At 26.6% G+C, this 18,019-nt stretch overlaps 1 protein-coding gene across 6 annotated transcripts in view; it reads left to right on the top strand.

The window, feature by feature from the left end:
- LOC136082359 (torsin-1A-like) overlaps positions 1-18,019 on the top strand; it is a 76,914-nt gene that overhangs the window by 36,536 nt on the left and 22,359 nt on the right. For 5 of the 6 annotated variants that reach the window (XM_065801419.1, XM_065801418.1, XM_065801417.1 and 2 more), the window contains 4 exons: positions 6,741-6,797; positions 11,492-11,575; positions 12,515-12,607; positions 17,530-17,568. In XM_065801419.1, coding sequence (XP_065657491.1) covers positions 6,741-6,797; positions 11,492-11,575; positions 12,515-12,607; positions 17,530-17,568 — 273 coding nt within the window. The remainder of the gene's footprint in view (positions 1-6,740; positions 6,798-11,491; positions 11,576-12,514; positions 12,608-17,529; positions 17,569-18,019) is intronic. The other variant, XM_065801420.1, reaches the window with a different exon arrangement.

Below are 18,019 nucleotides of genomic sequence, written 5' to 3'. Positions count from 1 at the left end.
GCCTTGCGAGTCAGGCTATAAGATAGTCGATGTAGCAACACTCCGCGCATGATTTACAGTAAAAAAAATAAAAATAAAAACATTTTAATAAAAAAAATAAAAATAAAAACATTTTATTAAAAAAAATAAAAATAAAAACATTGTTTATATTGTTAAAAACATTCAGAATGTTTTAAAAACATTCAGAATGTTTTTAAAAACATTCCGGTCAATTAAATCTGCGTTTTTGTGGTTTTTTTATATAACAATTAATTTGTAATTAAATTAATGGTTTTTACTTTCGTCCAACACCGAAATGTTGGACGAAAGTTAAAAGTAATTAAAAGTGACGTATATGTTGGCGTAAGAATCACATTTTTCCTTCCGCTCTTCCCAAAGCCAACAAACTATAGATCTATATATATATATATATATATATATATATATATATATATATATATATATATATATATATATATTAGTAGAAAATCACTTAACAAAAATTTTTTCCATTTGACACTGTGTTTCATCAACAAAGATTCAGAAATGAATGATCAAATTAATAAAACTTCAATATATACCAAAAATTAAATTACAGGAAGTTGCAAATGTCTTAACTACTGTAAATTTTCACACATTTGTGGAATTTGCTGACACTATTATAAAAAGAATTCTTTAGAAATGATTACTCATGCTATTTTTTTAAAAAATGTTTTTTTAAAAAGGGTAGTTAATGTAAATATTATTTGAACTCATTTATTTTTATAGTTTTTTAGGAGAAACTTATTTTCGTGCCTACATTTAGAAATTAATTCCGATCTTTTGTTTAATAAGCATTCTTGATTTGCATGTGTAATTATTTCAAATTTTTCTTGTAGGCATAGTATGCATTTTTTGGAAATATTGTTATATGCAGGCGCTGTTTTAAGGATAGACCAATTCAGTATAAAATCATCAATATTTTTTTCTTTTAATTCCCATATATTTTTTGACAGCATGGTGTCTTTTGAATACTTTTTATTCTTGAAAGATTGCTTATGATTGGCAAAGCGTTTTTTCCATTCACCCTCTGTTATGCCAATATATTGTTTATTAGGTACATTCTTAGAGGAAACAACACATTTATATACCACATTTTTTGATAAACAACTTCCACTCATTGGACAATTGATTTTTTGTTTACAATTACAATTTTCTGTAGTTTTTTCATTTAGGATTTCTTTTTTGTTTAACAAAGCCTTATTGTGACCTTTTATAATTCTTTCCATATTTTTTGTGCAACTGTAGCTAACTTTAATTGTATTTCGATTAAAAGTTTTATGTAATTTATTAGATCGCAGGAAATGCTTATCGACCAAATTTAAAAACACTTTTCCTATGTTAGTAGAAACATTTTTGCTATATGGGGGGTTGAACCAAATTACATTTCTAGTTCTATTTTGCTTTTTTGTATTCTTTTTTTCAGGGTCATATTTTAGTTCAAAATTTTCAAAACCACTTTTTTTTAGGGCATCTTCAAATATTCGTTTAGAGGAATTGAATACATTTTCATTTGAGGAGTTTTGGTTTAGTCTGTTATTAATTGAAATTGGGATTTGTTTTAGAACTTGGGGTGGATGGTTAGAGTTAGTGTTAATATATAATAGTTCATCGTTTGGTTTTTTGAAAGGCTTATATGAATTTTCAGAGAGGTTAAATGTGACATCAAGAAAATTCACAATTTTTAAATTTATGTTTATTTCGATTTAAAAGCCAATATTTTTTAAAATTTTTATAATATCTTTTCTAATTTTGTTGAGCTGTGGACCAGATTTTCTAAGCATTACTATTAAACCATCATCGCGATAAAGGCCTAAATCTTTTATATTGATTATTTTACTTAACAAATCTAAAATATATAGTCAACAAATTCACAAATTTCTGCTCTGTCATAACTGCTACAAGAAAAATTTGAAATAATTACACATGCAAATCAAGAATGCTTATTAAACAAAAGATCGGAATTAATTTCTAAATGTAGGCACGAAAATAGGTTTCTCCTAAAAAACTATAAAAATAAATGAGTTCAAATAATATTTACATTAACTACTCTTTTTAAAAAAACATTTTTTAAAAAAATAGCATAAGTAATCATTTCTAAAGAATTCCTTTTATAATAGTGTCAGCAAATTCCACAAATGTGTGAAAATTTACAGTAGTTAAAACATTTGCAATTTCCTGTAATTTAATTTTTGGTATAAATTGAAGTTTTATTAATTTGATCATTCATTTCTTATGAATCTTTGTTGATGAAACACAGTGTCAAATAGAAAAAATTTTTGTTAAGTGATTTTCTAATATATAATTGCTCTGTTCTTTTAAGAACATTGAGCACTCTATTGTGTAGAATACTTTTTAAAGTTGTTTAAATATATATATATATATATATATATATATTTATATATATATATATATATTTATATATATATATATATATAAATATATATATATATATATATATAAATATATATATATATAAGTATATATATATATATATACATATATACATATATATACATATATATATGTATATATATATATATATACATATATATATATGTATATATATATATATATATGTATATATATATATATATATATGTATATATATATATGTCGCTGTATTTATATATTTTTTTTATAAATAAAACTACATACTTTTTACTATAAGTTTCATGCTGAATGCAATCATCAGGTAAAAAAGATGATTGATGATTGCATTTATATATATATACAGGGGCTATTCTAAGAAAAAAATTTGGGCGTCAGTTGCATTTTGGGCAGTGCCCAAATCAACGCTGTCCAAAATGATCTTCGATAACGATAACGAATAGTCCTTGTTATATATATATATATATATATATATATATATATATATATATATATATATATATATATATATATATATATATATATATATATATATATGTATATATATATATATATGCATATATATATATGCATATATATATGTATATATATATGTATACATATCTATATATATATATATATATATATATATATATATATATATATATATATATATATATATATATGTCGCTGTATTTATATATTTTTTTTATAAATAAAACTACATATTTTTTACAACTATAAGTTTCATGCTGAATGCAATCATCAGGTAAAAAAGATGATTGATGATTGCATTTAGCATGAAACTTATAGTTGTAAAAAATATGAAGTTTTATTTATAAAATATATAAATATATATATTTATATATATATATATACAGGGTTCGAAATAATGAACTTTTTTGCTTAGGACAAATCGTCCGATTATTACTCAAGTTTGGCAGATATGTCTGTCTGCCAAACTTGAGTATTAATCGGACAAATTGAGTATTAAAACCTAAAGAAGTGCGATCAAACGGCATTTCTGGCCTTGCATAAAATATTTTGTTTTTACAACTTGACCATGCTTTTTTTTTAACAACTCTGGGCGTTTCAAAAATGCGCTGACAATAAAAGTTTATAAGATAAATCATTTTTTATATAAATTATCAAAGAATTTTTATGCAATTACTTTTATATAAATATGTATTTTTTTATTAATCTTTTTAAACTTTATCTATGAATAATTTTATAAACACTTTTAATAGCAAAAAACTTTGGCGTGAAAGCAATTGTTATGTAACAACTCAAATTTAATTGTTTAATAAAAAGTACTAGTTTCTATAAGCATTATAATAACAATTACGGTAAAATTTTTATAAAATAAATTTAAAAGGGGTTTTAGAACCTGAAAATATTCATTTGAAATTTATAAAAACCATTGGACAAAAAATAAAGTAAGTACTAAATTATAAGTTTTTTCTAATTATAACTAATAATAATAGCTAATTGTAAGATATTAGTATAAATGATAAAAACCTGGCTACTTAATTCAAAAAAATGTAATGTATTGACGTCTTTTAAAAAATGAATTAACTCAAAAATGATGTATTTTATGTATGTAGCTGTGTGTTCAATTTTCTGTTTTATATATAAAAAATTTCTGTTTTGTATATAAAAAAAAAAGTTCAAAAAATGAAGTTTATATACAATACTGAATTTATTAATAATTTTGGAACAACTAAAATGGTTATAAAATAAATGCATATAAATTATGGTTTGGAAAAAATCACTGATAGATGTCGTTTTTTGCCGATGTCTGGCAGCTATTTCAAGCCCTGTATATATATATATATATATATATATATATATATATATATATATATATATATATATATATATATATATATATATATGTATATATATATATATATATATATATATGTTTATATATATATATATATATATATATATATATATATATATATATATATATATATATATATATATATATATATATATATATATATATGTACATATATTTATATATGTATATATATATATATATATATATATATATATATATATATAAACACACACACATATATTTATGTATGTATATATATATATGTATATATATATACAGGCCTTGTTTTAAATAAAAAATGCTTAATGCCATATTTGATGTCATAAAACTCTCTTAATTTTTTTATTTTTAAATTACTGCAATTTTAATGTTGTTTAATGACTTTTTTATTATTACTATAAGGGAATGTTTATTTTATTTTATTTTTAATATTAAAATTTAAATTTAATATTGCATTTTTAAAAATGTTTGATATTAACAAATTTCTTTCTTTTCTTGATCTTCGCATAAATGAATTAAAATATGTTAAATTTTTGAATTTTTAAAATGACTATTTCTTAAATTTCTAATTGCGGCTATGAAAAAAAAAAAAGCTATGAAGTTTTTTTCAATTTATAAAGAAGAAGAAATATAAAATAATATGTTTTATAATAATAATATTTATAATGTTTTATATATCACATATAATATATATATATATATATATATATATATATATATATATATATATATATATATATATATATATATATATATATATATATATATATAATATGTTTTATATATAACATATAATAATACGTTTTATGTATATCAACCTATTTCTATTGGTTACAACCCTCTTTTAGCTCCAAAAAGTGTTTTGGAGTTAAAGAGTTGAGAGAGGGTTGTAACCAATATAAGAAGCAGCTTCCTCGACTAAAGTGGCCCAGTAAGCCTTTGGAACATGAATTTGGTAAAAAAAAAAAAATGTTTGGAAATAAATTTGTCTTGCAGAGTCAATATTCGAAAAGTTTTTTTTAGGCGCAAAGTCTATTAAAAAACAAGTGAGTATTTAACTTAATTTTCTTAACGATCTTTTTACTTTATAAAATTGACAATCAAAATTTTTCAATGAATGTAAATGTTTTTTTGTTCTTTTTCGTTCATAAACATTAAGAGTCATAAAGATACCATAACTTAAATTTTCCTTATTACTGAATTTTTAGACTTTTTATTTTGACGCAAATTGTTTTTTGTAAGCGTATATTTTTTAAATCAATTAAAATCTGCTTGGTTTCATTTGTTCTATGTTATGTTGTAAATTATGGTTAATTACAAGCTAAAAAATGATTATACAGCAACCGTGGCACAGTGGTTAGAGCGCTTGCTTTAAAAGCAAGAGACCTAGGGTTCAAAGCAAGCTCTGGGCATATTTTGCACCATCAATAAGGAAAGAGGTTTGAATTTCCTAGTTTAATACTTATCTGATGTACTCCGTGGCAAAACTGTTAGGTCTTTTTGGAACATTTAGAGCAAAAAAGAAATTTTTATTAAAAGTTATAAAAGTTTTTAAAAATGTTCTTTTTTAATTAAATATGTTTTTAAAATCCAAATTCGACTTTCCGTTAAATTCGGTTTAGAAATCTAAATTTGTCTTTCAGTTAAATTTGGGCTACACATACGGCTTAAAGTCATCTTTCAGTTAAATTCGGTATACAGATATGATCTAAATTTGACTTTCATTTAAATTCGAGTCTTAAAAAGTCCACTGCGTTGGTCCTTAGACTAGCAGGTGTGGCTATTTTGTTCACTAACTGTTTACTCTGTATAATAGAAAGCCTTAAGTTCTGTTATGCCAGTACTGCTAAAAACAATTGATAAATTAAATACTATTTAAGCTTATACGTAACTTGATAGCCTATTTACTTTAAGATTGCTTTTGTAATGGGTACAACAAATTTCATTGAAAATAAGCAACTGGTACAAACAGAAAATAAACATTTTAAAAACATATTAAAAAATTAATTAATAAAAATATTGTACATACCAAGATCTGCAGTATAGACTAGACTGTTAAAGAAGTTTTCAGATTAAATTAAGCTGAAAAGTGCGCTATCAAAATATTTTTATAATATCTGATAATATTAATGATACAAAAATTTCATTAATAGAAATATTTTTAAGTAGTGTAAATTTATGGAATTATCCAATATCTAACCTATGCATTTTTCATTATTGGCATGCTGCAAACTTGTCATCAAGTGTGGCACTACTTAAAATTTTCCATGTGAATTTTTTTTACAATTTTTTTTTTTACTATATTGAACAATATTTTAGGGTAAGGCATTTTTTTTTGTACGGGATAGTGGACTGCATGTGTATATATATATATATATATATATATATATATATATATATATATATATATATATATATATATATATATATTCATATAGTTTATTTTAATAAGTTTAAAAATAGTTCTGATTTTGTTTCGATATTACTCAATTGTTTTAACATTTAGTGCAAACTCAACGTGCAACCTCGTGGTATTCTTCTTTTGTTAGAAACCCAACCCAAGGTAATATTTTTTTGTTAACTTTTAAGTTAAAATCAAATATGCTTTTTTGGTGTTTGTCAAAATTATTTTAGAAAACAGTTTAAATGTTTTTATTAGTTAAAAAATATTTCAAGCTTCGAAGTTTTAGGTTAAGAAAGTGTGGCTAACATTGTCTTATAGCTCTTTTAATTAATAGTTTTTGTACAATGGCATATAAATTTTAAAGGTTTAAAATTTTATGAATTAAGAAAGATGAGTTCTTTTTATTTCTCTATGATAAATAGGCAGCAGCATTGATATTTGAAAAAAAACTTAAATGTTCTTTTAAACTTTTTTTTTTTAATATATTTTTTAATATGTTAATTTTTTTTTTCTAAGTTTTTTTACTTTCAAATTTAAAAAAACATAATGATTTATAACAAAGAAAATATAATGATTTATAACAATCATTATATTCAACGGAAGTGCATAAGTTAAAATAGGTCAGAGACTCCATTTTGTTAAGTGGTGTAATAACGGCTGCCGACTGAGTGTGCCTACAAGCAAACCTGCAATGTGAAGTTCTTGGAGAGGAGTTTTTTAAGTTGCCCTTCTTACTGTCTAGGGGTTTAAAGGAGCACTGTAAACTCCCCCAGTAATAATAAATACTAGTAAAATGTTGTTAAAAATTTTTATTAGTATTAATAATTACAAATAAAATTATCTTTTAAGTTGAAGCTCAGATAATTCAAATATTGAATTATCTTTTCTTTCCATTCGGGAAATTTCCTAATATAATTCGATCTTTTTATAAGGGTAGTAATAAACTCAAAATAATTTAATTGTAAAAATCTTTAAAAATTATATGTAATTTTCATAATATAAATCTCAGGAGTTTTATTGTACTGTTTTTTCATTATTATAAAAAGATCATTATTATTCATATTATTCATATTTATGATTCAGTTTGTTGCCATAGATTCAGTTTGTTGCCATAGATTCAGTTTGTTGCCATAGATTCTGGGATAGAGTTGTATGTGAATACTAACATTGTTTGTGATCTGAGTACAGACCAGCATAAACACTATGAGTATTGTATTGGAAAAGCTAAAGGTTTGATTTCTACGAAGTATGCTAACCAGAAACCTGGCTCAGTTTTCCATGCCCAGTGCCAAACTCTTGTTTTAAGAATTATGTTAGTGGAACTGAGATATCTACACATGATTTAAACTTTATCACTAAGTACATTATCTGTTTACTGTCCTATGTGGTTTGGTGCAAAAAGTTTGCAGCATTACAAAGATGCACCAAGGCTTCCTCATAAAACAGTACACTAAAATTATCTTTATGCTATGCTAAAAAGTTGTAAAAGATTGTGGTCCTAATCAAATTCTGTAGATTAGGTTATCTAGGGAAATTGATTCAGATTTTAAGTCTAAAATTAAAACTTAAACTTTATTGAATTTAAATTTAATTGAGATTTCTTCAATACAAGTTATGCCACCTACTTCAGTTTCTTCAAATAATTTAGTACAAGCTATTCAAATTTGTATAAAACTTTCTTTTACTGATCTGCCAAACAATTTCCAATTGAAATAGCTATAAATCTCACGTTTGAATTTTCTAAAGTTGTTTTTGGACGGATGAAAAGACAACTTTATTCTGGCTAAAAACTAAAGCAGAACCGAAAACAAGAGAAATGCAACAAAGTGAGAATAGTGTATACATTCTTCACAAACTTGTATGTTGCAAATCAAAAAATCATTTTCCTAAGACTTTGACAATGAAGATTTATATAAATATCAGTTCAATGTACTCTTTTAAAGAAGAACATACTTGTAAACATCCAGCTTGATGTTATGAAGACTATAAAAAAAGTTAAAGTAAGAAATGTTAGAAATATTTAAAGATGAAGAACTCATTTGGAAGAAAACAAGTTTGTAAACAAAAACCCTTGAAGTTGTAGTGTTAGATATATATAACCCTGCATGTGGTAAAAAGCCCAAACCGGAGTCAACACAAGCAGTTGTTAAATATGGGTGTATTGTAATGTTATTTGTTAACTTAAATAAAAAATTCCTTATATCTCTCAAATTTTTTTTTTTTACATCTTCGCTTCCAGCAAGGCAACAAGAAAAGATGAAGATTGTAGAGCAAGATAACGATTGACAGACGGCTTAAAAGATTGCAAATTATATGAATCAGGAAAGCAAGTTAAAGTAAGCGAATTCCTAAGAAATGATGTTCAAGGAAAAAAACTAGACGAAAAAGAGATTTTGGAGCACTTAGTAACAGTCACAGAAAAAGGATGAGATTTAATTGAATGACGAGTAACACGAGAATGAATTTTAGTAGATGGCACAAGAGACACTAACTCTTTAGAGCAGTGTTAAATCTAATAATATCCAATTATAGCCCATTACAGTATTTGTAGAAGAGAGAAAGAAAAGCAATGTTATGACGATGTGATAATGATTGGAGGTTGGCTGCAAGAGCAGGTCCAACTATGTTGGCAATGCGTTCTTGCACCTTGTCTAAAAGAGAAAGGGTATCATTAGAAGATTCGCCCCAGATATGGCAACAGTATTCTATACAAGGACGGATTTAAGATTTGTAGAGATAAAGAATAGAATCCGGAGTAAGAAAGTGTCGAGCTCGATAAAGAGATGCAACCTTAGTAGATGCTAATTTTGCAATGGATTTGATATACGGTTTCTAAGAAAGGTCGGAAGTAAGAGTTAATCCTAGAAGATGAAGGGTAGATGACTCATCGAGTACATTACCATTCATGAATATAGGAAGATCTAAATTACTGTGACAACGATTGGCTGAAAAAAATTGAGTTTTATCTGAATTAAAGTTCACCAGTCACTGTGAGCCAACAATATTCCAACAAAGTCCATTTTTGCTAACTAAACATTTGTTTAAGTGAAGGGTGTTATGCAACCCTCCCTTAAACCCTTTTTGCAACCCTGGCCCTAACTACTTTTAAACACTGCCAATTTAAAGAGGTTTTTGTAAACAATAGACTTGAAAACTTGAAAATTGGTTCATGAATAAACATTTTGAAAATTTCAAATTAATTTCCCTAAATTATTATAACTCCAAATGGCCTAATTTTTTTTTTGAATTTGTTTAGAAAGTTGCTTAATGAGTATTTTTCAACTCAACCATGAGCCCAAAGGCAGGGTATTTTAAGTCAGTTAATTTCTCCTAGCCTTTGCCTAGAAAAGCAAATTCTACATGACAGCAAGGTATGGGGCAGGTTGTAGTGGATTACAAACTTCTTTTAACTGGAGTAGTTAAAAGAAGTTACTTCTTTAAGCAGTGATATAAACTGCTTGTAAATTTAATAAAGATTTTCATTTTTACTCTTAGTAAATAATATTTAGTTATTTTTAATAATAAGGTTTTTTTTTATACTCAGTTTTTTCTGTTTTACATAAATTTGCTTAAAAATTAGAAATTTATAAATTTTCTCTATACTGTATAATAGAATGTTGAATCGCACCTACAATATATCTTCAAATCATGATTAAATGAAAGCTAATTTTTTTACAATACTTTTGGAAGTAAAAGTAAAATAGTATTCAATATTTTTTCTTTCTCCTTAAGGCTTAAAAGTAAGGGCTTCTTATCGTTCTTTTTTTTATTAATATTATCATTCGTGATAATGTCCTAAACATGTACTTTTATTCCTTTACAACTATATGTATAAAAGTTATAGAATTTTATGTTTTTAGACTGCGGTGTCCAAATATTTTAAACTGTACTTAAATATTTTATTGCTAATCAAAGTGTTCTGAAATTTGGTTGGCTCCAATTTTGGGTGAAATTTGGTTGTTTTAATATTTTGATTTATGTTTATATTGACATTTTAATTAATTTGGTATTATTAGGATAAATATATACAATTGATAGACATAATTTATGTGTATCTAAAAAATATTTTCTAAATCTAAAGACAGGTTTAAAATTATTTTTTTTATCACAGACTGTCATAGATATATTCTATTTCCAAAATTATTTATCACAAGACATTTTTAAAGATGTGTTATTTAGTTATTTATCATATTTATTACAGTTATTATATTTTTGTGAAACATTCGCAAATTTTTTTTGTATAAATTTTAAATTTAATAAATTTTTGTATAATTAAGTTTTAAATTCTTATTGAGTTGTCAAAGTTCATAAGATTACATTTATATTTATCATAAATGTAATCTTACCAACTTATATTACATTATAAGTTAATATTACAATTAACTTATAATAATGCAAATTAAAGCCATTAGGAAAGTACACTGAATAAAACAGCATATCTCAAAGAAAGGAAATATTATATGAAATAAAAAATCTGTAGATAAGTTTAGCTTTTTTGGCAAATTGATGAAACGCTTTAAAAGTTAAAAGATACAAACTGCCATAGTCAGTGTGTTTAAAAAAATTACTTTAAACTTGGACAAACAAGGTGTGCAAACGCGCACGCTTCCTTTGAAGGCTTGATTATCAATTGATTTATAATAAATAGCATATTGATTTGTAATAATATTTTGAGTTCTTTGGTTGCATTAAAATCTCTTAGGTTCATTTAATTGGTGCTGTTGCTATTTTTTTTGCTATTCTGTTGCTAGGTTTTTGATTCTTATTAAGTTTTCAAAGTTTATAAGATTACAGTCTCAATTAACTTATGATATTTAGCAAATTGATTTGTATTATTATTTTGAATTCTTTAGTTGCAGTGAATCCAATTGAGTACATTTTAATTCGTGCTGGTGCTTTTGTTATTTTGTGTGGTTTTTTAAGTTTTCTCATAATTGGTATGTATAAATATCTTATTGTATGTTTTCATTTTTTTTATTTATCAAATGTTTATTCATAATTCTGTTTACAAGTTTAATTTTAAAAAAGGGTTGAACCATTTCTAGGAATGCATAAAAAAGTAATAATATGTTTTTGTCTTGATTTTTTTTAGTTTTTATTTATTTTTTTGCTTTATTTGTTAAAAGATATTTGTAATGAAAAGATAATACACAGAAATCAATAAAAACTTATAAAAATTTTAAAATAAATACTTTTAAAATGAGTTAAGGGTTTTTTCTCAGCCAAAATTTTTTAGCATGAAATTTTATTTTTATTTATTTTTGAATGTTATCTTGGTATATTGCGGTAGTGGTGTAGTAGTAGAGTGCTCGTTTTATAGTGAAATGTTCTGAGTTTGATCACCATCATGTCCCTGCTAGTATGGTGCATAGCTTGTTTCTCTGCATAACTTGTTTCTCATTTAACCAAAATCTAGGATTTTTTGATTTTTATTTATAGATGACTTTTTTTAGATTTGTTTTGGAAGTTTATGAATTCAGTCAAAGCTATTATTTTTTCGGAGTTACTCATTTAAATAATTAACAATAAACTTCAGAGTTGAAGCTATTATCATCATTATATACAAAACAATAAATTTTATATTTTTGGTAAAAAATGTTTGTATATCAATTGTGTTTGCATGAGTCTTAGTGTATACATCAGTCCGTGTTTATGTGTGTGGATATATTTATTCATTATTATTTTATGTGTGTATATATTTATTCATTATTAATATATTATTATTAACTAGTCAAATTGTTATATATTAATATATTATTATTAACTAGTGCAAATATAGTTTAAATCAACAAGTTTAAAAATTTAGTTCTGTTTCTTAAATGTTTTAACATATTGCAAGTTCAATGCTTTAATTTGTTTTAAATGTGAACTTTTAGTGCCTCCGGTTCCAACACCCACCATGCCTCCAACACCTACCATGCCTCCAACACCTACCATGCCTCCAACACCTACCAAGATACCAAGTGAAGGTAATAATAAACATACTAACTTTTCAATCAAAATCAGTAAAATTTTTTTAGCATTTATAAAAATTATTGTATATTTATTATTCAAAGATTATTAAAAGGCAAATATTGTAATATTTATTATTCAAAGATTATTAAATGGCAAATATTGTAATATTTATTATTCAAAGATTATTAAAAGGCAAGCTTTTGAGTGCAGTAGCACTCAAAAGCTTGCCTTTTAATAATCTTTGAATAATAAATATTGGTTTTAAATATTAGAAAACAAAGTCATAAATTTTTCATTGTTATTAAAAAAAAGAAGTATTTTTTTTTGTAAGTGCCCTTGCTCGAGTTTCAGGAAGATAATTTAAATAAACAGAAAAAAAAATTTTCAGCAATAACTTTATATAAAAAGTTTAAATGTTCACAGAAAACAAACTTTTATTTAATAATAGCTGCATATTCAAGTCTATATTTTTCTAATATATTTTTATTGCTTCTGTGACACAATACTTGCATACAGATGACCAACCAAGCCATTTTTTCAATTAGACTTGGAAGTGTTGATTCTAAGAGTAGATTTTAGATTGTAGAGTTATTAAGTGAGAATACAAAATAATGGATATACAGCAACTGGTTCCAAGTTAAAATATAAAGGGGGAGGCGAAAATATTGAGAGCTATGGACATCCTATGGTAGTAACTTTATTATAATATGTGTGGAAGCGCGTTTATATGCTAGCTAAAAAGAGATGCTAATGCAATCACATAATACATGTGCAATCACATAATACATGTGCAATCACATAATACATGTGCAATCACATAATTCATGTGCAATCACATAATACATGTGCAATCACATAACACATGTGCAATCACATAATACTGTGATAAATTACAAAAAAATAACTATTATAGTACCACAGTTATAAAACAAAAATTGGTTCCTGCCAGAACAGTATTTTTCAAAATTGATTGTGTCAATTTTAATTTTGAAGCTCTTGATATTTTTGGCATTAAAAACGTCAGAAGGCAAGTTATTCCAAATATTACCAACCATGATTCAGAAAAAGTATTTACAGACATCGGATTTACACTTTTGGTTTGCTTAATTTGAATTTGTGACCTTATGTGTAAATAAAGTTGTTTATTAAAAATGATATATTTAAACGCAGATGTATTTTTAATACATTGTTTCCAGTTTCCAGTTTAAGATGATGAATGCTGGATCTTCTTGACTCAATGCATGGGTTTTGCTTGTGTCTCTGTTTTTATGACTAGGCAGCTCATTCTGTTATCTCCTAATGAGGGTATAGCTCTATAATTCATTTTTCAGCTGTTGATGGAATCAGCTCCCAGAGAGGCTGATTCCATCAACAGCTGAAAAATATCAAAGTATTAAGAGTGCCATGTGGCGCATGGATGGTGTCCCTGTTTGTACTTTTGGTGTGCATTGCGGAGGCCACATCTAGAGCCCTTTGTTATGGCTTAGGGTTTATTAATAGTAATGAGGCAATTGCTTGGGCTATTAAACGATGTTCTGAGTACCATCTATGCTGTAAGTCAAGTTGTTCAACAAATTTAAAAATGAACAAATTACCAAAAACTATAAAACACAAAAAACCATCATCATCACCAAATTCCCTAAACCTATCATTCAATAATATTCGTGGTCTTCACAGTAACTTTTCTTCTGTTGAGTCTTATCTCTTGTAAAGTTTACTAGACCTACTTACACTCTTTTTGATGTTATTTCTGATCATATTGACCAAGCCCTCTCTCTTTACCCATCAGCTAATATAGTTGTTGTTGGTGACTTTAATGCTCACCACTCTGAATGGCTTGGCTCTAGTGTCAGTGACTCTGCAGGCATTAAAGCCCACAACTTTTGCCTTTCTCAATCCCTTACTCAAATAGTTAACTTTCCAACTCGCTTTCCAGACAACCCGAATCATTCACCTTCTCTACTCAACTTATGTCATGTTTCTGATCCTAGTCAGTGCTCAGTTTCTCCACATTCATCCTTAGGTGCTTCTGATCACAGTTTGATCTCTCTAAAACTAATATCTCATTCTTCTTCATCACCTGAATCCCCCTTTTATCATGCCTCTTACAACTACCTTAAAGCTGACTGGGACTCTTTCTGTGATTTTCTTTGTGATGTCCCTTGGGTAGAAATCTTTCGTCTTCCTGTTGACAAATGTGCTTCTTACATAACTTCGTGGATTCAGGCTGGCGTGGAATTTTTTTTTCCTCTCGGCGATTCCAGGTCAAGCCTCACTCTTCTCCATGGTTTTCCTCACATTGTGTTGCTGTGATTGCCAATCGAAACCGTTACTTCTATATCTACCAATTCTCCAGAAAACAAATGTCTGTTTATCACTACAAAGCTGAATTGTTTACTAAAAACTTTTCATCAATGTTATCTCTTGATTCCACTAGTTGCATTCTACCTGATATTGCCAACAAACAGGTTGATCCATTACTTGACATTTGTATCACTCCAGCTTCTGCATCTAAAATGATTTCCTGCCTAGACTCTTCTACAGCTTGAGGCCCGGACAGCATACCTGTTATTGTCTTGCAGAAGTGTTCCATGGAGATGTCGTCTATACTCTCAAAACTATTCAACAAGTGCTTATCAGAGTCTTGTTTTCCAGCCTGGAAAAAGCTTGGAAAGCAGCATCCGTTATCCCTATCTTCAAAAATTCTGGAGACCGATCTGATTCGTCTAACTACCATCCAATTAGTCTTCTTCCTATCATAAGCAAGGTTTTTGAATCTTTAATTAACAAACACTTGATTTCACATCTTGAATCTATTCACTTACTTTCTACCTTCAATATAGATTTCGATCTTCTCATTCTACAGCTGATTTGCTAACAGTAATAACTGATAGTTTTTATTGTGCATTAGATAAAGGTAGAGAGGTTAAGGCCATCGCTCTTTACATTTCAAAAGGTTTTGATAAAGTTTGGCACGCTGGTCTTCTCCATAAGCTTTCTTCTTATGGTGTATCTAGCAACATCTTTAAGATTATTGAATCCTTCCTTTCCAATCGCAATATAAAAGTTTTCCTCAATGGACAGCACTCTTCTTCTTATTCTGTAACTTTAGGGGTTCCTCAAGGTTTTATCCTTGCCCTATACTCTTTTTAATTTCTCTCACATCTAAGGTGGCATTGTTTGCTGTTGATACTACCATTTATTATTGTCGTGATAAGAAACCAACATTCCCTGATTACTTGGAGGGGGCATTTGAGCTTGAAAAGGATCTCACTTTTGGTACAGCATGGGGCTCACAGTGACTGGTGAACTTCAATACAGATAAAACTCAATTTTTTTCAGCCAATCGTTATCGCAATAAGTTAGATCTTTCTATATTTATGAGCGATGATGTACTCGATGAGTCATCTACTCTTTATCTTCTAGGATTAACTCTTTTTTCCGATCTTTCTTGGAAACCATATATCAAATAAGTTGCAAAGTTAGCATCTGTTAAGGTTGCATCTCTTTATCGAGCTCGGCACTTTCTTATTTTGGAATCTATTCTTCATCTCTATTGATCTCAAATCCGGCCTTGTATGGAATACTGTTGCCATATCTGGGGCAAATCTTCTAATGGTGCCCTTTCTCTTTTAGACAAGATGCAAAATTGCATTGTAAACATAGTTAGACTTGCTCTTGCAGCCAACCTCCAACCATTATAACATCGTCCTAATGTTGCTTCTCTTTTCTACAAATTCTATAATGGGCACTGCCCTAAAGAGCTAGTGTCTCTTGTGCCATCTACTAAAATTCATTCTCGTGTTACTTGTCATTCATTCAAGTCTCATCCTTTTTCTGTGACTGTTCCTAAGTGGTCCAAAAACTCTATTTTGTCTAGTTTTTTTCCTCGAACATCAGTTCTTTGGAATTCGCTTCCTTCATCTTGCGTTCCTGATTCATATAATTTGCAATTTTTTAAGTTGTCTGTCAATTGTTATTTTGCTCTACAATCTTCATCTTTTCTCTTCCAGTAACTTCCAACCCTAATTAGTGGTTGCTTGCCGCCTTTTTGGAAGCAAAGGTGTTTAAAAAAAACAAACTGGAAAACTTATTTAGTTAAAACCTAGAAGTTTTTGATTTTTATTTATATATGACTTTTTATGATGTTTATGAATTCAGTCAAAACTATTATTATTTTTTGGAGTTATTTAAATAAATAACAAAAAAATTCAGAGTTGATGCTACTGACATCACTATATACAATATAATAAAACTTAAATAAAAAGTGTGACCAAGTTGTTATTAAAAAAAATAATTAACATTATTCTAGTAAGTAAGCATTAAAATTACTCTAGTAAGTAAGCATTAAAATTACTCTAGTAAGTAAGCCTCATTTGGCTTCAAAGTTATACTCATTAACTTATTATTACTCATCACTCATTTAAATATTTGTGCACACATTTAAAAAAATTTTGTTATTTAAAAATCAAATAACAATAAAAAGTATGAGAAAAAATAACTTAAAAAAGTTTTTTTTCGTCTTATTTTTTATTGTTATTTGATTTGTTAATTAAAATATTTAAACTTGAGTTTTCAGCTTTGCATCAGTTTTTGCTTCAGTTCAAGTCTAATTGTCAATTAAGTTATTTATTACAATTACAATTATTGTTAAAAAATGTTTGATATTGAGGATGAAACTTTTCATTATTACAACAGTTATTTTTCATGGAAGTCAAATCGGAAAAATTTTTTGTATATTAATTGTGATTGCACGCCTGTGTGTATGTATGGATGAGTGTGTATGTATGCATGAGTGTGTATGTATGTGTGTATATATTTGTTCATTTATATATATAATTATACAAATTGCTTATTACAAATATATTCTATTCCTTAATTATTTTAACGCATTGCAAACTCAATGTTTTAATTTGTTTTAAATGTTGGCTTTTAGTGCCCCCAGTACCAACACTCATCAAGATACCAAGTGAAGGTAATAATAAACATGCTAACTTTGTAATCAAAATCAGTAAATTTGTTTTAGCATTTATAAAAATTATTGTATAGAATAGTTTAATTGTGTTTAATATTTACTAAATATTAGCTTGTGACACAATGTTTGCATACAGGTGACCAATTGAGCCATTTGGTCAAATAGACTTAGAAGTGGTGATTCTTAGAGTAGATTTTATATTGTAAAGTTATAAAGTGAGAAAAAAAAATGGAGTTGTGCGAGTTAAAAAAGTTAAAAGTTAAAAAGTTAAGTTAAAAAAATAAATAGAGAGGGGGAAATATTGGAAATATGAGTATCTGATGGTGAAACAACTAAAATAACATCTCTATCTTGAATATTAATTTTGTCATACTTTTTTCTTGAACTTAGATTGGAAGCTATTATCATAATCATCTCTTGCAATAATGATGCATAAGCTCTTAAGTTCTAT

Source organism: Hydra vulgaris, chromosome 07 (assembly GCF_038396675.1).
Source record: "Hydra vulgaris chromosome 07, alternate assembly HydraT2T_AEP".
NCBI classification, from domain to species: Eukaryota; Metazoa; Cnidaria; class Hydrozoa; order Anthoathecata; family Hydridae; genus Hydra; species Hydra vulgaris.
Note: the sequence above shows the minus strand (reverse complement) of the source record. Positions and strands in the feature narration are given on the sequence as shown.